The 24,461-nt window shown below is 44.7% G+C and overlaps 1 protein-coding gene across 2 annotated transcripts in view; it reads right to left on the reverse strand.

The window, feature by feature from the left end:
* The window catches only part of Aldh18a1 (aldehyde dehydrogenase 18 family member A1), a 37,376-nt gene extending 21,314 nt beyond the window's left edge, over positions 1 to 16,062 (reverse strand). Inside the window, exons 1-7 of one of the 2 annotated variants that reach the window (XM_028889390.2) lie at positions 15,890 to 16,062; positions 12,538 to 12,653; positions 7,510 to 7,724; positions 4,920 to 5,069; positions 4,727 to 4,831; positions 1,263 to 1,415; positions 771 to 861 (exon numbers count right to left, since the gene is read on the reverse strand). In XM_028889390.2, coding sequence (XP_028745223.1) covers positions 771 to 861; positions 1,263 to 1,415; positions 4,727 to 4,831; positions 4,920 to 5,069; positions 7,510 to 7,724; positions 12,538 to 12,625 — 802 coding nt within the window. In that variant the 5' untranslated portion in view covers positions 12,626 to 12,653; positions 15,890 to 16,062. Of the gene's footprint in view, positions 1 to 770; positions 862 to 1,256; positions 1,416 to 4,726; positions 4,832 to 4,919; positions 5,070 to 7,509; positions 7,725 to 12,537; positions 12,654 to 15,889 lie in introns of both variants that reach the window. The other variant, XM_028889389.2, reaches the window with a different exon arrangement.
* Positions 16,063 to 24,461: the final 8,399 nt, after the last annotated feature.

Genomic DNA, 24,461 nt, shown 5'->3' on the forward strand with positions numbered 1-24,461 from the left:
ACAGAGATCGGCCTCTGCCTCCTGAGTACTGGGATTAAAGGCGTACGCTGCCACCACTACCACCTGACAACAATTAGACTCTTCGGCGAAAATAAAATACTCTTAAAGAGTAGGCTCATGGCAGCATTATTAATAATAGCACAGGTGCCCACCAACTGATGACTGAATAAGTAAAACACGGAACGTCCAGAGTGGAATATTATTTGGCAATAAAAAGAAACACAGCATTGGTGGACACGATAATGTAGAGGAACCTGTGAACACATTATACTAAGTGAAAGGAGCCAGATATTACAAAGGACCACATAGCATATGATTCCATTCATAGAACATCTCCAATAGGCAAACCTACAGAGACAGAGTAGACTGGAGGTCGTCCACGGCTGGGGATTTGGATGCAGATAGGCAGTGATCGCTAACAGGTCTGAGGTTTCTTGTCAGGGTGAGGAAAATAACTTATAATTGTTAATGGAGATGGTTGTACAAGTATGTGAGTGAGTCCAAAGATCACTGAACTGAAAACTTTAAATAGGTGAATTATGTGGTGTGTAAATATTTCCTTGAAGCCGTTTTTAAAACAAACAAACAAAAACAAAAGCACCTAAAAACATAATTTCTGCATTCAAGCTGCATTTTCCAGAAACACCCAACCGAGTCACAGAAACTCTTCGGCTCACATGGCTCAGGAAATAACTCCACAGTGAAAAATGATCAGAAGGAAAACCATGTGCTCACAGGTGTAAACAAAAGAAAAAGGCATTGCTGTGTACCTTCTACATCTGAAAGGACAATCAAGAGGTCAGTTTTCATTTCCACGGCCAGTCGGGCAGCCAGGCTATCATTATCCTTAACACTAATAACCTATAACACAGGGGGAAAAAAAAAGTAGTGAGTTAGCTATGCAGTTTAAAAAGAAAGTCCCAGAAGCAGCCAGCTAGGCTCTGGCAGGCAAAAACCATGATCCAAAATATGCAAATGAGAGCTCAGGCCCCACGGCCTGCACAACACAAAGGCTTCCTTCCAAGCATGCATGCCAAACTCTGCAAGCCATGCTCACAGCGCCCTCAGAGCCACTGCAGCACCTCACCCGGTGAAGGAAACGCCCTCATTCAGAGGTGCCTCTGCCGCCATGGTTCTGTAATGCCAGGTCTCCCCAGTCCTCCTTTTGCTCATGCAAACGTCCAGTGTTAGTGCATCGCAACACAGCACGTGTTAGTGTCTCCAGCATGCTCAACTCTCAGGACTACTTTACCCACATTTACCCCCTGAAGATCACTGTTGGGCTCGGCCGGGGGGACGACAGCGTCGTTCGTGTTGACAATGGGGACGATGTTCATCCGGAGCAGCTCGTGCAGCGTGCCGTTGAGATTTCGGCGCTTCTGCTCATCGTGGAAATCCAAGTTGGTCACCAAAATCTAAAGAGAGTGAACAGAAAATGCAGCGGGGGAGGAAAACGGTGAACTTCCTAGGGACGGCCTAAAAAGACGGCTAACGTTGGAGAGCCAAGCTTTAGGCTTCTGGAATAATACATGCCTTTGGATACTGATCCAATTCCTTGTTTTATTTTCCTTTCATCATTAAAAAAAATTGCAGTGCTAGGGATCAAACCTGGGGTCTGGCATATCTAGCCAGGCATGTTCCCACTGAACTACATTTCTAGCATGCTGAGCCATTTGTTTGGGAGACCCCTGAAAGAACTACAATTGTCTGGAAGATTTATTTAATGACGCTAAAATCTCTTCTACGCACAAAATTGGAAAACTGACGCACCTACTTTAAAGGAACATCAGAGTGGTCCAAGACTGGTTTGAAAAAATTCTTTGTATACTCTAGCATCTGAGTCAGGGGCTGGCCACAGTAGGCACTTATGTGCCAGGTGAGTGGGCAAATGGCTTACCTGTCTGGAAAAGTGCATTAGACAGCTGGAACAGGGCTAGGCTGTCCCTGATTCTGCTCTGATGCAGAGCACCGCTGGAGTTAAGATTGTGTCTGAATATGTGGGAACGGGAGTTGGAGCAGAAAGAAGGGCTAGACAGAACTTAATTCAGGGGAAAGAATCAGAGTAAGGTGCTCATGGGTGGAGAGCGGGGTGGAAGCTGTCAATGGGTTTTCATTGAAGAATTAGAGTATCCGGCAGAAGGTAACAAGAGAGAAAAGTGAGTGAGAATGACAGCAAGGAACTAAATGATAGCACACTCTGGGGAAAAAAAATGTTCTCCTGCAATCCCTGACACAGGAAAGGCAGGAGGAAGGTGCGCTGATACAGGCAGAGGTTAAGGCCTGCGCAGGGTCTGCCTAGGAGATCTGAGGACCCTGCAACAGGGCCGGTGCTGCACTGCTTAGAAGAGGTAAGTCACGAGGGCAGATGGGAGTGTGGCTGAGGGGAAGAAGGCCTGCCTCACTCAACATGGAACCCGAGCCCAGTCACAACGATGGAGAGCAGACATGCTGACGGTTCGATGTAATGTAGCATAAGCTTTAGTGCGGCAGGCACCAGCCGGGGTCAAAGCTGAAGGCGCCGACTCTGGCATGCCCCCGAGAGACTGTAGATGAACATAAGCATGCAGGTGGGTACGGAAGGGTATGGGAGGGGTGGGCCAGAGGGCTAAAGGTCCCGGGGCACACCTGACACTACAACAGGGCTTCACAAACAAGGGCTGCAGCTCTAGCCGGGGCCTCCCAGGCCAGGAAGCTGGTGCCTGGGCAAAGGTAACTGGCCGAGATGACAAAGCAGACTCATTTCTATGAAGGAAATACAAGCTGCTGCGTTTGGGTAAGTCTTTAACCTGAGGCCCATGTGGTGGGGTCTCAAACCCACTGATAATGGTCTTCTACACAGGATTCCTGGAGAGAAGAGGGAATCACGAGATAAGGTACAAAGAGCACATATGATAAGCCCCGTTTAGGGGAGGGGCCAGGGAGGAAGAGGCCCTGGACTGGAGCTTCCTGGGGATAGGGTGGGCAGAGCTTTTACCTCGATAGCGACGCACACAGTGGCAGAGACTTCTAATGGAACTGTCACTACAGACAAAGCAAAATAAAAACCGTCCAAAAGCATCAACCCTGAGGGAAAACAACAACAACACCACACCACAAAGTGCAATCCCTGGACCACAGTGTGCTCACCTGGCTCCAGGCACTAAACAACTAACACCACAGATGTTAGAGGAGAAGAGAGATTAGATAGTACACGAGATAGAAATGGAGATTTCTGTTGTATTTACCCTAACTCAGTGATTCTCAACCTTCCTGAGGCTGCAGCCCGTTAATACAGTTCCTCATGCTGTGCTGACCCTCCCAACCATAAAATTATTTTCGTTACTACTTCATGAACAGAATTTTGCTACTGTTATGAACTGTAATGTAAATATCTTTGGAGGCAGGGGTTTGCCAAAGGGGTCGGGACCCACAGGTTGAGAACCGCCGCACTAACTGACCACTAAATCTGAGATTACAGTCACAGGCCATAAGGGAAGAGCTCCTTGCCCTTCTGCTTCGGCACACTTGAGCACACTTACACAAGAACACAACTGTGGGGGACAGAGAACCAGGAAAAGCAACAGGACAGGAAGACACCAAACCCGAGACGTCTGCTGTCTAAGGTAACAGCCACACAGCTTAACTAGCGGGGTCAAAGGTAGCAGACGGAGGCAATACTAACTTCCGGCTGCTTATCGGCTATGTGGCTGCACTGCAGATGTTTCTGTTTGCTGCATGGCTGGCTGTACAGGTGATCAAAATCACAATTTGTTGTTGTTGTTGTTGTTGTTTCGAGACAGGGTTTCTCTGCGTAGTTTTGGTGCCTGTCCTGGATCTCGCTCTGTACACCAGGTTGGCCTCGATCTCACAGAGATGCGCCTGCCTCCCGAGTGCTGGGATTAAAGGCGTGCGCCACCACCGCCCAGCTAAAAAATCACAGTTTTTAACAAGACATTTAGGTAAAAATGAAATAATGTAGAAAAAAGGCTCCCGACATTTAGAGGTAAGTACTCAGCAGGAAGTCCCTTGAGGATTGGAAATTTGTCTGGCTTTTGTACCACAGAACCCCAATGCCAGGCAGACCTCTTTGTACATCACAAGTGATCAATAAGTGTTCACTGGGTAAGTGTGAAACAAGCCATTCGCCAGCATTTCTTCTTCCCATCAACTCTATGTACTTACTATAAATGGCAACCAGGGCCACGGAGAAGCAGGCCACCAGGAGTCAGAGAAGACGATGAAAGCGAAGCCTAGATTGTCTGTTCAGAAGCCTTTGCACTAGTAACAGTCTCTAGAGCAGTGGGGGACGCCATGGGGGTGGGGGTCACATATCAGATATCCGACATATCAGGTATTTATATTATATTTCATAACAGTAGCAAAATTACAGTTATGATAATTTTATGGTTGGGGTCACCACAACATGAGGAACTGTATTAAAGGGTCACAGCATTAGGAAGGTTGAGAAAAACTTCTATAGGGTTACTACTGCAGTAATTCATGGGCTTGAGGTGTACTCTATACCAGATGCTATCTTAAATACTTTTCATGTATTTTCTTCTTGCGTCTTTCCTAAAACCCTCTGAAGTAGGCACTGATATTACCTCCATTTTTCAGATGAGTAAACCCAGGCAGACTCTTAAGACTGCATGCTGACACCTGGCTGTGGGGCCTTGCTTGCAGGCTTCTTACTCCACAAGAACCACCCTTACGGGTCCCACACCCCCAGGGAGGCCCAGTCTCTCACCTGGGCAGCACAGATGCTGTACTGTGTAAACATGGCCTCGTACAAGGCCATCAGCCCACTCTGTCCAGCAGCCGCACAGGCCCGGGCCTCTAAGACTGGAATTGCCTGCAATACATCAATCGGACACCTCATGACTGGGACGGAGGGAAGACCCCGAGGCCTCCCGGGACAGGGCTGGGGAAGCAGCACTCACCATCTCCTTCAGCTGGTTCTGCCCTGAGTGCAGGGCCTGCCGCACACTCTGCGACAGAAGGATCTCATGGCGCAGTCGCTGCTTCCCAAAGGCAACAGCTCCACTGGTGACCAGCATCATCTCTCGGCCCTGATTCTGCAGCACCGAGACCTAGCACGGAAACAGGAAAACGCACAAGTCATGGTACCACCCTCTTCTCTCTTCACAGGAGACCCAGGCAGGGCAGACCTGAGTGGATTCTAATACTCTTCTAGGGGACAGCATTCAGGAAGAACTGCTCCGATTGTTTGGTAGAAACAGTCTTACACTGCTTCAAATGTCTGTTTAACAGGTAGCAGGCAGAAATGAGATGCTTAGGTGATTCTAGCCATGTTGGAATCTATAGCACTTGCTTATCTCCCACCTATAATGCAGAAACAACCTGAGGAGACTCTTGAGTCCTGTGGGTCACCCTCACCAGGGGCAGATGCTGACCCTACTCTACTCTGCCCAAGACCAGCTGTGGCCACTTGTGATACCTTAGATAGATCCACATGGAAAACAAAAACAAAAACAAAGGCTCACAATGCAACAGAGTCCCTGCTCCTAACTGTCCATTCCCCTAATGACTCAACCCTGTGACCTGCAGAACTCACAGTGCCTGCTAAGAACTGTGACCAACAACGGTCAATTCTATAGACCAGGCTGGCCTTTAATGCACAGAGGCCTGCCTCTGCTTCCTGAATGCTGGGATTAAAAGTGTGGGCCACCACTGCCCAGCTTGCAATAGCCAATTCTTATCTTAGAAAATTTCAGTATCAGGGCTTTGGGAGATGGCTCAGTGGTTAAGAACACTGGCTGCTCTTCCAGAGGACCTGGGTTCAATTCCCAGCAACCATACGGCAGCTCACAACTGTCTGTATAACTCCAGTTCCAGGAGATCCAACACCCTCATTCAGAAATACATGCAGGCAAAACCACCAATGCATATGAAATAAAAGTAAATTTAAAAAAAAAAAAAGAAAATTTCAGTTTTGTCTGGACTGATTACTCAGTGGTTAAGGGTACATACTGCTCTTGCAAAGGACCTGAGTTTAGTTCCCAGCACCCACAATGGGTGTTTTACAACCACCTGCAAATCTGGCTACTGGGTGATCCAATGCCTCTGGATTGGTCTCTGTGTAACAGTCCTGGCTGTCCTGGAACTTATTCTGTAGATCAGGCTGGTCTCAAATTCACAGACCCACCTGCTTCTGCCTCCCAAGTGCTGGGATTAAAGTCATGTGCCATCTCTGACCAGAAGGAATTTTTTTTTAAACCAGTATTTAATCAAAGTGGTGAGAATGGTTTTATAAATCCCATCCAGTTTTATTAACTCCTATAATAGCCAGTTTTCCCCTCCAATGAAGCCTCGATATCTCCACCATGGACTGACCTCAATCCCAGTCCTCATGCATTGTGTAGATATCTCAGCAGCAATCATTAAAACCAGGAAATATGCATGTATGCAAAACCATTATCACCTAAGACATCGGAATGGCCTCCTCTGTATCAACTAGCCAGTGCTCACATTCCCGCCAGTTTACTTTTCGCTTGCTCAGACTGCAGTGCATATATCACAAGCAGTTAAAATATCATTAGAGCCTTTTAATCCATACATTTTCCTCTCCCCCGTTTTCTGTTTTGCATTTTTCTGCTCAACTGAGCTCCTCTCCCTTTATGATTTCCCAGCCCTCATTTTTCTGTGTTCACATCAGGTCAGCAGGCTTTGGTTGGGGTGAGTGTGTCAAGGATTTTCTTCAGGAAATCACTGAGATTTCCTCTTCCATTAGGGTTGCAATATGCTAATATTCTCTCTCTCTCTCTTCTTTTTTTTTTTTTTTTTTTTTTTTGGTTTTTCGAGACAGAGTTTCTCTGTGTAGCTTTGCGCCTTTCCTGGAACTCACTTGGTAGCCCAGGCTGGCCTCGAACTCAGAGATCCGTCTGGCTCTGCCTCCCGAGTGCTGGGATTAAAGGCGTGCACCACCACCGCCCGGCGCAATATGCTAATATCCTAACTCAGACATTTGGTGACAAAACCCAGGGCCACGGAGCTGCATCCCCAAACCCATCAGTGAGTGTCTGAACTGTTAGGAATTCTCGGATTTAAACATCTTACTGCACCTAAGTAGCTGCTTTATTCATATTCAGACTTTTCTATCTACGGCCATTGGATGGCACTTGATGCCGCCTTTTGAATCCACCTAAAATGACCAGATTTCTTGGATAAGACTGTACATAAGGCCCTGACCCGATGGCTAGAGCCTTTCTAACAGGTCCACAACAGCAAAAGGCTGAGCGGGTCGACTCTCCCAGCCACTTCATCAAGTCTCTCCTCTGATCAGAACCTTTCATCTTTGAGGTTGAAGCCCTATCTAGGCAAGGGTCTAGAATCCCACCTGATGATGATCACTCTGCTCTCCAGCCTCCCTGATGGTCACATCACTGCTCTCAAGCTTGCCTCCTCCCTGGCCCATCTGCTCTCACACACCTTATTCTTAATAAGTTGACATACTGGCACCAACTCAGAGACCCTGTTTAGCTGAGCAGAATTTTCCACCTGGACACTGACCTGTTCAACAATTGATGCCAGGCGCCCGAGTGCCAGGCCACACTCATCTCCTCTGGTCACCACGGCACTGCCGAGTTTAACGACAATTCTCTTGGCATGCTTCAGCTCACTTCGGTGGGCAAAGGGCTTGCCATGGGCACGACTGAGGGGTACTGTGATAAAAGGGATGTTGCTCCAAGAACGCACATGTCTGACAGCTGAAGGCTGGACTTGATCTGTATATCCCAAAGTCACAGGCAGGAAAAAGAGATACAATGTAATTTTACAGTGAAAAGATGCATGTACAACAATTAACCAGCTTGGCCACCCACAAGAGCTGAGCTATTGCACTGTGTCTCTAGACCTGAAATACAAATCCTTTGTTGGTCTGCTTTTGAGTCAGGGTCTCCATATGCAGCCCAGGCTGGCCTCAGACTCACAGTCCTCCTGCCTCAGTCTCCCAATGTTAGGATTACAGGCATGTGCCACCATGCCCGGCACACACAACACTTAGAAAGACCGTCTTATATGATAACACTGAAGAGTCCTTCCCTTCATTATACAGCTATCCTTTCGAGTGACTATGTTTCAGGTTATGCAAATGCAAAGAAGATAGTCTGTCTTTTTGACAATGGGCTTGCAGTCTGGCACCTGGCACAGAGATGTTCACCGAGGCACCATTTGGGACAGGGGAACTGTAGCATCCTCACTGGACGCACAGGTGTACTGTTTTTTCCTTCTGAGGACAGCCCAGGGACTAAAACACTGGTGTGTTTGTTGCTGGACCTGCCTGCCTTCTCCAGGCTAACCAGTACAGCTGCCCTCCCTCAGTCTTCAGAGTATGATTCTAAATAACATGTGTACCTACATCTAATATAGAAGTTGTATGCCTGATGTATAGCTTCTGTGGCCTGACAGAGAAAAAGGGGGTGGGGAACAGACTTAGACTGTTGGGGTTCAGATCTGGATCATCAATGGCTTTTACAGAAGTGGAGCCCTGAGCTCCACCAAGTATCACGTGTCCCTTGGGCAGCCGTCAGGACCAGGCCTGCAGGCTTTTTGTCTCTCCTATCTATGATAGGGCCTTCCTTATCTTGGGCGTAAGGGTATGGCAGCCCGATAGGGTACCTCAGGGGCACGGGAAGAAACGGTAAGCAGTCCAGGTGGTGAAGTGGCAGACACCAATCAGAACCCAGCAGCTGGGCTAGCATGAAGATGGCTTGTGATCCACACAGTCTCTATCAACAGAGAAGCATGGTCTGACCTGGAGTCAGGCAGTCAAGGGCTGTTCCGCTTGCAGGCAACTGGGTCACAGCAGATTAGAGCCGACAAAGTTCAAGAGGGGGTCATAATTATCAGCAAGGTTTCAAGCAGATAAGAACTTAGTCAAGTTCAATGGGGCATTCAAGGGAAGTTTCAAGGAATTCAGGGATTGGGAGTTTCCTGTTGAACAAAACCATCTTATCTTCCCCATCCTGAATGACCGACCCCACCATTCTTTTTTTTTTGAGTTAGGGTATCATGTAGCCCAGGCTAGCCTCAAATTTACCAGGTCGCCAAAGCTGGATTTGAATTCTCAGTCTCCCTGTTTCGACATGGTGTGTGCTGGGAACATAAGAGTACACTATGATACCTGACTTCTCGGAGTATTTTTTATATTCTATAATTTATTTTACTTTTTAAGGTTTACATCGAGGACTGTTATGATTGGACCTTAAATCTCCTCAGTGGTCATGTGTGGATGCCTTGGTCCCCAGCCTATAGAGCTATTGGAAGGTGGTGCAATCTTTAGGGGTAGGGCTTAGAAGGTAAAGTTATTGGTGGTGTGTCCTTGAAGGGCCTATTGTGACCCTTGTCCCTCTTCTCTTTCCAGCTACCACGAGGTAAGCAGTCTTCCGTCATGCACCTCCGAGTGAGGCAGTGCCTTACCACAGGCCAAAGAGAAGCAGGGCAGTGACTATGTACTTCAAAGCCCGTGCATTGCAGTGACCGTGCATTGCAGTGACCATGCATTGCAGTGACTGTGCACCGCAGTGACCGTCCATTGCAGTGACCGTGCATTGCAGTGACTGTGCACCGCAGTGACCATCCATTGCAGTGACCGTGCATTGCAGTGACCGTGCACCACAGTGACCGTCCATTGCAGTGATCATGCATTGCAGTGTCTATGCACCAGTGTCCATGCAATGCAATGGGGCCTCTGAAACTTGAATGAAAAATGTCCCCCACGGGCTACCGTATTTGAATAGGCAGTCTCCAGGTGGTTTGGGGGAGGCTATGGAACCTTTAGGAGGTGCAGCACTGCTGGAAGTATGTCACTGGAGGTGGACTTTGAGGGTTTAGAGCCTCACCCCACTTCCTGTCTTCCCTCTCTGCTTCCTGTGCATGGATAAAATGTGTCAGCCAGTCTCTGGCTGCTGCCAGCAAGCCATGACTTCCCTGCCATTATGGACTGGAGCCTAAATAAACCCTGTCCTCCTAAAAGATGCTTTTGGTCCTGGTATTTATCACAACAGTAGCAAAGGCACACACCTTGTCACTCTGCCTTTCTTATTTCTTGTCTGCTCTTTGGCTCTCCATGCCCAGTTAAGCCAGGGCTCTGGGACCCAAGAGAAATCTGGATACAAAAATGAGCAAAGTCAGAGGTGCTTCTTTTTATAAATGTGAATGAATAGTATCAAATATAAAAATACTGAATAACTGAGCCACGTGATACACATCTGCAATCTTAGTCCCCGGAGGGTTAATGAAAGAGGGTTATGGGTTCAAGACCAGTCTGGGCTACACAGAAAGTTTGAGACCAGCCTGAGCTACCCAGTGAGATCCTTCCTGTCAATAAGTAAATAAATATTTAATATACAGTGGAACTAAGCACACTAGTCACATGCACCATGTCACAACCCTATATAGATTTCCTTAGGCACTGTGTCACAGTGTGAGGAAAGAGACTAACAATTATCATGACCATGATCTTACTGCTTCTTATGAGTTAAGACTTGCTGTGGATATCACTCTATATAAATAAAACACTGATGGCCAATGACCAGGAAGGAAGTATAGGCGGGACAAAGAGAGAGGAGAATTGGGGAAACAGGAAGAAGAAGAAGTCACTGCAGCCAGGGCCAGGAGAAGCAGCATGTAAAGACGCCGGTAAGCCACCAGCCACGTGGCAAGGTATAGATTTATAAAAATGGGTTAATTTAAGATATAAGAACAGTTAGCAAGAAGCCTGCCATGGCCATACAGTTTGTATGCAATATAAGTCTCTGTGTTTACTTGGTTGGGTCTGAGCAGCTGTGGGACTGGCAGGTGACAGAGATTTGTCCTGACTGTGGGCCAGGCAGGAAAACTCTAGCTACCAAGACTGATGAATTATACTTTAGTTATTATCCCTATTTTATAAATAAGGAAACTTAGTCCAGGAAAAGCAGTAATTTACCAACATTACCAGACTGGAAAAAAAAAAAATGACCATGGTACTCAGCAACTTCTCCCATCAACAGGTGGGCAGTCTACTGGATGGTGGGAGACCACCTGGAACAGAGATGCGCTGGATTCCCAGCAGGAATCCCTGAGCCAGTGTTTAAGCCAACAGACACACAACCACCATAAGCTAAACCCAGGCCCAAGAGCCAACCCACAGAACAGCGACCCTGATGGGCAGTTGTTGGTTTTAGTTACTAAGTTGTTAGTTAATTATGAGCAGCAGAGCTAGTTTTCAAACTCAGGGAGCTGGTTCCAGATCTCATTTTCCACACTTAACACTCTTCTGCATCTGAAAGAACAGAGCTTCTCTGAGAGGGGGAAGCAAGCCGTCTCCGAAAGAAGCTGGAAGTTTTGGATTTGCTATAACTTGAGACGATAGCTAGCTAAAGCTATCAGCCCTTCAATAATGATGCCAGAGCAGCTGGTATCTACACATGCTAAAAAGAACTTTGACCAACTCTCATACCCTGTGCAAAAATTAACTCAAACTACTTTATGAACTTAAACATAAAACTTTAAAACTTAGGGGGGAAAAACACAGGAGAAAGTGTTTAGAATCTAGGGCTATGTACGGAGAGTTTTTGGACGCGGCCCTAAAGTAAAATTCATAAAAAGAAAAACCAGTAAGTTGAACCACATCAAAATACAAAGCTTTCCCTATGAAAGACCTTGCTGAAAGAATGAAATGATACATCAATAAACTAAAAGGACATGCTTGCAGACCATGTACCTCACCAAAGACAGTACCTAGGAGACACAACTGTACTCCTGGGCATTTATCTCAGAGAAATGTAAAAAACTCCTGTGTGTGCACATTCAGCGTGGCTTTATGCACACCCTCTCTGCATACTCGAGAGGTCAAAGCCCAGATGTCCTTAATGAGAGTGGTTATTCTAGATATGGTACATCTCTACCATTTTACAATGGTTCCCCTTTACCAATAACTAATATTCAGATAGGGCTATGGGGAATCATGTTGGATTAACACAACAACAACAACAACAACAACAAAAACCAAACAAACAAAAACCAAACAAACAAAAAACCAGAGCAAAGCAACCCAGAAACTTCAAGTTACACACCAGATGATTTCATTTATATAGCATTCATTCTTCAAATGGAAAAAAAAAATTAAACATAAAAGAGATTAGTGGTGGCCAAGGGTTAGGACTAAGGGAGAGCGATAAAAAAGAAACATGAACACAAAGGTCTGATGGAGTATCCTCACTATATTAATGCTAGTATCCCGCTGGAAACATGGTTTGAAATTAGGTAAAAAAAAGATACAAGGGATCTCTCAGTATTATAAGTGTAAAGATCTCAAAATTAAATACTTAATTGCAGCCAAAAAAAAAAAAAAGAAAAGAGTCTAATTTGTATATATTTTGGAAGGAATGACTATTTAAAAAACCACATTATTGACAAAAACAAATATTTGGAGCATCCGCCAGCAGGCAGCCTCCTGTATACTCCTGCCAAACTACATCTTTTTTCCCCTTTAAGTCCCAGCCTGCCATACACTTTGACCACCACACTTCCCACATACTCATCAGTGGTACATACGAGATCTGGGCACAGCTGCGGACTGGACCCAAGGCAGAAGACGTCGGCTGACGGGCTGAAACCCAGAGTGGTGCATGTACCTCAGCATGCTGAGATGTGGTCACAGATCCAAACACCTGTGGGAAGAATTTTTTAAAAGGGAGGATCATGAAAAAGGCTATCAACACATTATATTTCCCTCCATTTCTCCTTCTCTTAAGAGTAAAACTGCGAGCCGGGCGGTGGTTGCGCACGCCTTTAATCCCAGCACTCGAGCAGAGCAGGCGGATCTCTGTGAGTCGAGCAGCCTGGCTACAAGTGAGTCCAGAAGGCGCAAGCTACACAAGAAACCTGTTCGAAAAAAAAAAAAAAAAAAAAAAAAAAAAGTAAAACTGCGACCCTCTTCGTTTAAACTTTGCTATATTAGAGAAACTACCACCTGCTCAGTGTTACAGGAATAGAAAAGAAAAAGAATAAAGGGCTGCCTTCACTCTTCCTTTTTTTAAAAGAACTGCTTTACTTTTTATATACCAAACAGTAATTAGATACAATGAATATTCTGAATGATAAAATATCTTTAAGATACAATGTTTATAGGTTGGTATTAAATCTTTGTTACATCACCCATCCTGTTAAGGACTCTAACAGATTAACAAATCCAGCCTCCACAGCAGCCTGCTACTGTCTCCCAACTGGGGGCTCACAGAAACTGAAATGTCAGCTTGGTTCTAGCCAGCACAAGAGGAAGGCCAGAGTGGGGGGTGGGTGGGCTACAGCCAAGTTTTTCTGGCTGCCACAGGAATCTAGGGCAACTCCTGCATCTCTGGAGGTCAGGGATGTAATGTTTATAAATGGCTGGCATTTTCCTTTATTACTGTATTTATTATTAATGTGTGTGTGTGTGTGATCTCAGCAATATGGACATGGTGGTTATGAACATTTCCTCAGTCTGGTTCAATCCTAAGATTTTTGACAAAGAATATCACACACATATCCATATATCCATATATCCATATATCCATATACATACACACACACACACACACACACACACACACAAAATAAAAACAAAAACACAGTAGGAGAGTCATTCCTGTACGTACATAGACAAGTCTTTTGTTATTGAGCTCTTATGCTATAAGGTCATTGCTGTTTCACAAGACAAGAAAAATAACAGCACTTCCTTCCGGTGGGCCTGCCTTTAACTTGTGCTCCATAGACTGGTGGTTATATTCCAATCCTTTGTGTGTACATGTGTGTTGGAGGTGAGGTCAACTGTGGTGTCCGCTCTATCTCTTGTCCACCTTATTTGGTTGAGATCAAGTCTCTCACTGAACCCAGAGCTTGCTGTTTTGGCTGGACTGGTTGGCCGGTGAGCTTGTACCTGCTTGTCTCACTCCCCTAGCTCTGGGGTTACGGGGGTACACCAACACACCCAGATTTTCACATGGGTGCTGGGGATCTGAACTCGGGTCTTCGTGCTTACACAGCTCATTGAACCGTTTCCCCAAGCCCCCAAATCCCTTCTTCAGAGTGCCCCAGGAAATGAGCATTTAGCTTCGCAGCGAAGAAAAGCAAGACACAGAACGTACCACTCTACACTTATTCTGCACAGAGGCACAGGGATGGAGAGAGAAGAGATGGACAGGACCGCTCTGCAGTAAGACATATGGCAGCAAGGAGACAAATGAACTCGGGAAGGGATGGCTTTGTGGACTTCAGTTTCTGCATATGCTCAAGTATGTTGTGGGCCCATAATCTACGTCAACACTTAAATAAATCCCTTCAATAATGGCTGCTAAACAATTATTTACACACCTTCTGCAAAATATAAAGAGCCAACAGCAGCATACTTCTAACTGTGCCCCTTTGGACCATCCTCCCAGCAACTCTAGCCTTCAAAGATGGACAGACACCCCCAGGTGAGCTAGTTCAGGCACTGTTGCTCTCCACAAATGGGCTACCAACTTCCCTTTGGTGCATGGTACACAGGATGGGGGACACGACTTTAGAGTTGGGCAGATCCGGGCATTAGCTCTGTCCTTGCCAGGGGTATGCCTTTTGGAGGTTGACTTGAACTTTGTAAACCTCAATCTCCTCATCTGCAAATGAGGGACAATAACAGTTAATACAGCATGGATCACTGTGGGAGTTAGACCAGGCAATGCATGGAAAGCGCATGGGTACAAAGGTAAGGCTCATGGCTGTCTCCCTCCTCTGCCTTTTAGAAAGCACTGGCATGTCTTAACCTTTACACTTTTTATTTCCTTCACAGACATAAAAAGGTCAAAAGAGCCACTGATGGACAGCTGAGTGTGGTGGCATACTTCGTTAATCCCAGAAGTTGGGGAGGGAAAGGCAAAAGGATCAGAAGTTCAAGGTCATTCTTAGCACACAGCCAGTTCTAGGCCAGCCTGAGCTCCATAGGACCCTGTCTCAGACTAGATTCTGATCTGACCGCATACATATTTCTAGATTGTTTACCCCTGTCATGTCTAAGTACAGAAAGCTCTGAATGTTTGAAATCCATTAAGCCACTCGGTCTTCCCTTGTACCTTGTCTCTGTCCCCAGGAGGCAGCCGATTATTCCTTCACTGCAATGGACTGTTCAATCTGGCAGTTTACTGTGCCAGCCAAAACCAGACAAGTGATACAAAGGGTATGTGTGTCAAGACTGTGATCAAGAGAGAAGTTCTTACATTTTAACTCAGAACATCTCTCAAGCACCTATACACACACACCAACACTAAAAGCCCTTATCTCACTTACAGAAGTGAACTTCAGTCTCAACAAACCACCCAGGAAAACACATGCTGAGTTCATGGTTCACCACTTAACAAAAAGACAAAAGCCCAAAGATAAATGCCCCTGCTTCAGAGGGTGGGGGACTAAAGCTGGGGTGAGGCGTGGGGAGTGAAAATTCTGAGTGCACCCTGATTATGCCAAGAGATAATTATCAAACGCGGAGGCTCTGGGGATAACCTTGGCTGCAGGGAGTATCAACTATGCACAGGCTCCATATGTCAGGGCGTGATCCATCTCAGAGAACTGCAGGCACAGGCCCGGGGGTGTGACGGCGGCTCCTTATACATCAGGTGTATCACTACCTGCAGCGCTGGAGCACTGGATGCGGGTCCGGGATCTGGGTGAGAAAGGGCTGCAGGGTCTTCAGGCCTCGGCTTAGTCGCGAACTAATCAAGAGATCGCCAGATACCCCGGGGCCTTTTATGCCCCGCACAGGGAGCTGTGCACCAGCATCTCTGAGCACCTGAGCGCCCGGCACCGCCACCAGCCGCCACCCGCTCCCACGCCCTCTCCCCCGGCCCGCGGCTGCCCCGCGCGCACCCTCGCCCAGTGCAGCCCAGTCGCCTACCTGCTAGCGGCCGACCCCAGTCCCGGCCCACTCTCCGCGCCGGCTGCCCGATCCTCCGCCTTTTCTTCCGTCTACGTCCCGGCTCTCCGGCGTTGCGTCAGCCGCGTTAGGGCGAACCCCCGCCGCGGCGCCAGCGCAGCTGACGTTAGGCTACGGGTCCGACCCGAGCTACGCCGCGGCAACGGCGCAGGCGCTTCCGAGAATCGCGCCCACGCTCCACGTGGCGGCCCCCTCCCACCCCCAAGCTCCGCGCCCTTAGAGTATAGGGGCGGGGCTCTGGGCACCCAGACAGGAGCTGCCCCGGACACTTCCCGGAGAGGTAGAGAAGGTGGCGGCTGGCTCCAGTTGCTGATGGTTTTCATAAGGCGTGCTTGACAGTGATCATCTGTATGTCAGGCTCACCTAAGAAACAGAATGGATCATAAAAGATTCTTGCCCCCCTCAAAAACAAACAAAAACTGACTATTGAAAAAAAAAATTGTCACCATGATAAAGTAAGTTGACACCTAGTTATCCGGAAATAACAGCCCAAGTGTTTTTAGCAAAGGCGGTGGTAAGAATGCTGCATTTTAAAAAGGTGTGTTTAATCTCTGATGACTTATTATTCCAAAACGGAATGCATAAAGAGTACGGGCTGCCTCCTCCCCAGCTGGCTATGTTCTCCTCACCATCGCACCGTTGCACACAGGCACATTGTCTAGAGGAGGTCAGCTGTGGTTGGAAGATGGTGCTTTGCGCTTTTGTAGTCCTGACAAGGCTGCTGAGCCTGTTCATTCATCTCCTCATTCACTAAAGGGGGCTTTAGTGCTACTTCTTAATCCATGATGCTGCAGTATCCGGAAGAGAGGCCTAAAAGGAGGTTTCAGATCAGGAGACATCAGGCTCATAGATGCTGGGTCTGCAGAAGCGGGTTCGCTTCCATTCTTCAGCCATACCAAGGCACCTGGGTTGTCCTGCATTCTGCCTTGTGAGGACAAAATATGAAATCACGATCAAGCCAGGGCCTTGATCTTGAACTTTCCAACCTCTAGAACCATGAAAAATCAAAATAAGTAAAAAAATAAGTAAACAAACAACTACCCAGACTTTGGTATTCTGATACAGCTCTACAAAATGGACTCAGCGCTGGGCGGTGGTGGCACACGCCTTCAATCTCAGCACTCAGGAGGCAGAGGCAGGTGGATCTCTATGAGTTCAAGATCAGTGTGGTCTGTAGCTCGAGTTCCAGGACAGGCTCCAAAGCTATACAGAGAAACCCTGTCTCAATAAATAAATAAATAAATAAATAAATAAATAAATAAATAAATAAATAAATAAGTAAATAAGTAAATAAACAAATAAATAAATAAATTGGACTCGGCTCATTATCATGCAAGGCATTTCCTAAGTGGGGAGTGAGGCACTGGTTAGTTCAGATTCTATATGAGAGAGATATGTGCAACTCATTACAAAATAATGTGATAAAGGTGAATGGGTGCCTGGAGAGATTGGGACAGCTTTAAAGAGAGCTGTCATTTGGACTGTGAAATGAAGAACAAGTTCACTGAAAAGACAGGGCCCCTTTGAAAATAGAATTGATGAAACAGGGACTCAGACCTTAGCAGGTCAGAGACTGTAGTTGGAATTTACTTTGGGCTGCCAACCAGCTCCCAAATAAAGATACAGAGACTTACTATTAATTATGAATGCTCAGCCTTAGCTTAGGCTTGTCCCACTTGCTCTTTAAAAAAAAAATATTTATCTATCTATCTATCTATCTATCTATCTATCTATCTATCTATCTATCTAATGTACACTGATGTTTTGCCTGTATATATTCCTTGGGAGGGTGTCAGATCTCCTGGAACTGGAGTTACAGACAATTGTGAGCTGCCATGTGGGTGCTGGGAACTGAACCCAGGTTCTCTGGAAGAGCAGCCAGTGGCTAACCACTGAGCCCGCTCCACCCCGCCCCCTATTAGCTCTTTTAACTTAGTTTAACCTGTTTTTTTTTTTTTTTTTTTTTTTTTGGTTTTTCGAGACAGGGTTTCTCTGTGTAGCTTTGCGCCTTTCCTGGAGCTCACTTGGTAGCCCAGGCTGGCCTCGAACTCACAGAGATCCTCCTGCCTCTGCCTCCCGAGTGCTGGGATTAAAGGCGTGCGCCACCAACGCCCGGCTAGTTTAACCTGTTTTTATTCATCTACATATTTCCTCGGGGCTTTTTTGCCTTTTTTTCATTCTGTATGCCCTATTTTCCTGCTTCCTCATGTCTGTCTGTCTGTCTGTCTGGCCCTTGGTGTCTCCTTGGCATCTCTTTTTCTTTCTTCCCATGCCTAAATTCATCCTCCTCCTTACTGTCACTGAGTGAAAGTCCTGCCTATACCTCCTCCTTTGCTATTGACAATTCAGCTTTTTATTAGACCAATCAGGTGCCTTAGGCAGGCAAGGTAAAACACCAACACATCTTTATATAATTAAACAAATGAAACACATCTTTGCATAGTTAAACAAATATTCTGCAACATTCCCCTTTTTGTCTAAATAAAAAGAAAGGTTTTAGCTTTAAAATAGACTATATACAATAAGAACAATTATCAAGCCGGGCGGTGGTGGCGCACGCCTTTAGTCCCAGCACTCGGGAAGCAGAGGCAGGCGATTCTGTGAGTTCGAGCCAGCTGGTACAAGTGATTCAGAAAGCCAAAACTACATAGAGAAACCTGTCTCGAAAAAAAAAAAAAAAAAAAAAAAAAAAAAAAAAAAAAATAAGAACAATTATCAAGTAAGAATTATATTTATAATATCCAGTCCATTTGTATTTAGCAAATTCAGAGAAAATACTCCATTATCTATGCTATCTTGATGAGTCCAAAGTTTTGTACCCAATTTACTTTCTATCCTAACTTGTATTACTAACCCAAAATCATCCTTTAGACTTCAAAACATTTTCTTAGATAAATAATTTAAGCCTTTATGTATCTCAACCTTATAAACTTTGTATCTCTTATGTAAGTTTCTTTTCTGAATTTGGTAACAAGGAAAACTATAACTATCTCATCTTCAACTCCATCAGACACCTGAGAAGGATATAATATTACCTGAGTAAACAGGAAATGCAGAGCAAGACACTTCCAAAATTATAGAAATGACAAAACATCTGGCTGCCTGGACAGTCACTCAAGTTTCCTCTGCAACATTGGGGCATCCATCTTCACCTTACAGGTCAGGAATATCTGACAGACTTTTCTGTGAAATAGGAATTTTGAAGGACTGTTCCACCTTGTCTTGGCGAAGTTCAGTAGTCTTTTTCCTTGTGTTCTGCCTGTTCAGTTTGTACAGTATACTGTCAGCAGTCAAGGCAAAGGTAGTTTCTTGCCCAAATGGCTAGCTTTACCACAATGAAAGCAAGCTCCATATGGAGGTTCTTTGTTGCCCATCATCCTTTTATGAAGTAGATTGGTGCTGCCAGGAGCAGACATGTCTCACTGTCATGAAAAGCCTTAGGTTATTGAAACATCTTAAATGCCATATTCTGTAGGTCTCTGAAGTATTTGAAAAAATATATTTATCTGTTTAACCTTGAAAACATAACTAACTACAAATTTGATTATTACAGATGACTACTAACCTCCATTTCTCAATTATCCTAAAGAGTTTATAATACTAGCTTTCAAAGACTACAACTTTATATTACATTTTTAAATGAGCTGCATAGGTACAATACCTTAAACAAGAGTAAAAACATATGTACAGTATAACAAAAATAACCTTAAATTTGTATCAATATACAAAAATCCATACCAATGTAAAATATTTGAGATGAATAGTTGTTTTTCTTTTTTATCCTATATCCTATATTCCCACTAAATGATGAAAAACATCTATAACCCACTGAATGACCAAAAACCACATACTCCACCTCTTGGGAATGTGGGTGTTGTGTTCTCTAGACTGCTTCCTGTTGTCTAGGGGTGACAGCATCTCCAGGGGACCTTGAGAAAATTGAGATAATGGTCAAGTCCTAAGAAAACTAGCTATAACATTTGCTGTCCAGTCTCTGTGTAATAGGAAAGTGCAAGGCTTATCTGAAGTTTGGTTAGAATAGTCTGTGAAGCTGGATCCTCTTAGTCAGCAGCCTCGAATCTTTTCTGCATTCAGAACTCTCAGGAAACTGCAAGAGGCACTCTGAGAGGCTGGATCACCTGGACCACCCATTTTCATTGGTGTCTGGCCCTCTTGCTCTGAAAACACACAAACTTTCAAAGGTAACATGTATATCTGCATTAACACAAGTATGGACTGTGCATTGTACACAATCCAGACAAAGATGATTTTTTGTTTTATGTTTGAGCAGGTAAATGACATCTGTCAACTTTATAAGTTTGTTTGGACTGTATAACCAAACTTCTATCCATGCCCTATGAAAGGATAGCATGTAAAAATAAGTCATGAGGACTCTGTAACCAACAAGATTTATCATCTCTCATCTAGTCTCAGAGGTGTTCCCATGTCAAGGGGTCAGCATATACATCACCCCTTATGTAATTTTTTTTAGGTTTATTCTTTTTTTAAATTTACTTATTTATTTGTTTTTGAGACAGGTTTTTTTGTGTGTGTGTAGCTTTGGAGCTTTTCCTGGAACTCACTCTGCAGCGCAGGCTGGCCTCAAACTCACAGAGATCTGACTGCCTCTGTCTCCCAAGTGCTGGGATTAAAGGCGTGCACCACCACCACCTGGCTTAGGTTTATTCTTTATGTCTGTAGCCAAGATTTTCAGGGACTCTCACAATCAAATCTGGTCTCTATTAATTTTGAAGGAATCCACAGCCTTTCATTTCCTGTGGAAACAAAAGCATAACCTGTCCCCCAATGCAAAACATTTTCTAAATTCCATTTTAAAGTTAAGACATCCTAAAGTATCTGGGCTGGTTTAATTAAGCAGTTCCTTTTACAATCCCATGTCTCTCAGCAGCTGTCATTCACTCATCAGCATTCAAAAAATTCAAAATCAACAAAACACCACACAGGATCCAGACTCCCTGTGTGCTTCTTGTTTTTACTGGCGTATTCCTTTTATGTTAGTTTATGCTTTCTTAAAGACTTTAATTCTTTTTAAACTACTCAGTTTTTCCTACAACTATCTATACCAATTTTCTTTTCTTTCTTAAGCACCTATGCACACTGTAACCTGTCTAAAATTTTTATTTATTTTTTTCTGGTCTGGACCTGTTTTACTGTGCACCTGTAGTATTCTCTGACAGCATGGGCCAAACCTTAAACTTGTAAGTGGCTGCTAGGCCCTTTGCTGTGTGGCTCTTGCAGCTGGCTCTGCCCCCTCCTTGGGTCCCTGAGAGTAGAGTCTTTTTTTTTTTTGTTTGTTTGTTTTTTTGAGACAGGGTTTCTCTGTGTAGTTTTGCACCTTTCCTTTTGTTTTTGTTTTTCAGCTTTCTTGGGCCCTGTGTGGAAATTCAGGCCCCACATTGGGTGCCATTAATAGTTGGAATTTTCTTTGGGCTGCCAACCAACTCCCAAATAAAGACACAGAAATTTATTATTAATTATAAATGCTCAGCCTTAGCTTAGGCTTGTCTCACTAGCTCTTTCAACTTAATTTAACCTGTTTCTATTCATCTACATCTTGCCTCAGGGCTTTTTACCTTTCTTTACTTTGCTGCTTCCTCTGTGTCTGTCTGTGGGATGGTCTGTATGTCAAATGCTCTGATTGGTCAATAAATAAAACACTGATTGGCCAGTATCTGGGCTGGAAGTTTAGGCAGGACTAACAGAGAGGAGAAAAGAAAGAACAGGAAGGCGGAAGGAGACACTGCCAGCCACTGTCATGACCAGCACCATGTGAAGATGCAAGTAAGCCACAAGACACATGGCAAGGTATAGATTTATAGAAATGGATTAATTTAAGTTATAAGAACAGTTAGCAAGAAGCCTGCCATGGCCATACAGTTTATAAGCAATATAAGTCTCTGTGTTTACTTGGTCGGGTCTGAGTGGCTGTGGGACTGGCGGGTGACAAAGATTTGTCCTGACTGTGGGCAAGGCAGGAAAACTCTAGCTACACCCTGGCATCTCCCTGGTCTCTTTTTCTCTCTTCCACCAAGCCTAAATTCTTCCTTCTACTTATTCTTCTTGCCCAGAAGTCTCACCTATATCTTCTCCCTCGCTATTTATTGGCCATTCAGCTTTTTATTAGACCAATCAGGTGTCTTAGGCAGGCAAGGTAAAACAGCAATACAGCTTCACATAATTAAATAAATGCAACACATCTTTATATAGTTAAATATTCCACAACATAAACAAATGCAACACATCTTTGCATAGTTAAATATTCCACAAGAAGAGACCTTAGCACAACTGACTTCATGATGGAAGCACTATTCAGGTTGTAAAACTCAGCTGTCTTGCACCACCTATCAAAACTAAAACACAGACCTAATTCATCAAAGTCCACAGTTCTGGGAAAGTCTCTAAATGTACTGACTTTGTTTTTTACTTTTATAATTCTGCTTCTGCCTACCTACTCTTGTTAATTGAAGTGTTATCAACCCAGGACATAGTTTTTCTGCTTAAATGCTCACCCTGAGAAAGCCTCCAAATGCCAGTGTAGTTACCTGCCTGCTAATAAAGACTTTATATTGGCTTAAACCCTTGTCTGAGCAGCCTTCTCTGGTAAATACCCCACAACAGATGACAGGAGAGATATCTGGCTGTGAGTGCATCATGTTCTGTGTTCATGTATGTTCTGTGCTATGTTAAAGATTTTGAATCTCATGGAGCCACCATATTAGTAAATCCAAACTTTTTAAGGCCTGGAATGATATGATCAGGTTTTTGTGTCAGAAATCCATAAAGAGCTGTAGAAGCTACGAAGTTGGTTAGCCTATTGCAAAGGTCCACGGAAGAAATGATGGGTGGACAAACGGCTCCAAGAGGGGGCATGGGAGGAAAAAGGAAGGAGAGTTCACAGCACTCAGCGCTTGCAAGGGTGAGCACCAGGAAGAGGTGTTCTTTGGAATGTGATGGTACTGCAGGTGACAGCTAGGAAGATGAGGGGAGCTGTGGTTTGGGAAGAGTGTCAGTGCCAGGCACGTGTTAAATTTTGAGCACATTTTGGGTGGGGGCGGAGAGTCAAGAGAAACAAAACAGCAGGAGCTGGTTAGATCTAGTACCGGGGCTTCTCAAAAAGATTCTTATATAGCTAGGGCACTGTGGATAACTAGACTAGAGGAGTGGGGTTCTCTGTGAGTTAGAAGGCTGATTCTGGTTCTTCAGTTCACCCACACATCACCTTAGGCAATGCTTGTCTGCCTTCCAAGCTTCTGGAAATAAAAGATACTTTGTAAGTATTTGAGGAGTGAATAAATTTGATTTCTTTAGTTTTTTTATTTATTTATTTTAGATTTCTCAAAAAGGAAATAGGAATTGACCCCCTAGTGCCCAAAAGAAATTTGGCTATTAACAGCATCCTTGTTAAGCTGGGCTCATGGGCATGTCTGCAATTCCAGCATTCCAGAGGCAGAGGTCAGAGGATTGAGACCCTTGACCAGCCTGGGCTACATAAATAGTGAGTTCCAGGTCAGCCTGGGCTCTGCAACAATATCCTATCTAATAGTGTTTCAAAGACTCAAACATGAAAATCCTTAACATTCTCCCATTTTGATTATTTTTTTTTTTTTACAGTTTATTATTTTGCCACTAATGTTCTACTTTGCCATTAGGGAGAGAGGAGTAGGCTAGGTGACTATGGATAAGGGAAAACCAAATCCTAGGCACATAAAAAAGCTTGTTTGTCTCTCTTCAGAAATCAAGGAAGTAATTCAACAGTGGTATCTTCCTCACAGATAAAACAAATCTTTTTTTTGTTTTTTGTTTGCCTGTGAGGGTGGACTTGACTTCTGTTTTTGCAAACGGGAATAAGGCTGAATGTGGCCAGGAAGTTGTGCACAAAGCCGGACATTTAGAATAGGGCCTTACTACATAGCCCTGGCTTCCCTGGAACTTGCTGTTCTTAACTGATTGGTTGAGTGACTTGGGAAGGGCAGAACACATGGAAGCTCATTCTTAGCTTCTTCTGTGTGGGTTCTTGGAATTGAACTCAGATCATCAGATTTTGCAGCAAGCACCTTTACCTGCTGAGCCATCCTACTGGCTCTGGAACTTGCTGTGTAGAACAGGGCCAGCCACCCAGCCAGCCACAGAGTAAGGAGGGAAGAAGGATATATAGAATAAAGGCAAAAAGTCCAAAGGCAAAATGTAGTAAAAGAGAAACGGGGTAATTTAATTTAGAAAAGCTGGCTAGAAACAAGCCAAGCTAAGGCCGGGCATTCATAAGTAAGAATACGTCTCCATGTATTAATTTGGGAGCTGGGTGGTGGGCCCCCAAAGAGTTAAAAAAAAAAAAAATCAATGACACCTACCAGGAGAGGGGGAATGGGAAGAAGCTGCAAATGAGTTTTTCTTTCTAGGGTAATGAAAAAACTGGTGTTAGTGACGATTGCTGTTGTCACTACACTGACTTACACACTTAAGAGTTTTTCTGGTAAATGTTTTCAGTGTATGTGCATGTGTGGGTGTGCGCGCA

The sequence above is a fragment of the Peromyscus leucopus genome, chromosome 1, assembly GCF_004664715.2.
Source record: "Peromyscus leucopus breed LL Stock chromosome 1, UCI_PerLeu_2.1, whole genome shotgun sequence".
In the NCBI taxonomy this organism is placed as follows: domain Eukaryota; kingdom Metazoa; phylum Chordata; class Mammalia; order Rodentia; family Cricetidae; genus Peromyscus; species Peromyscus leucopus.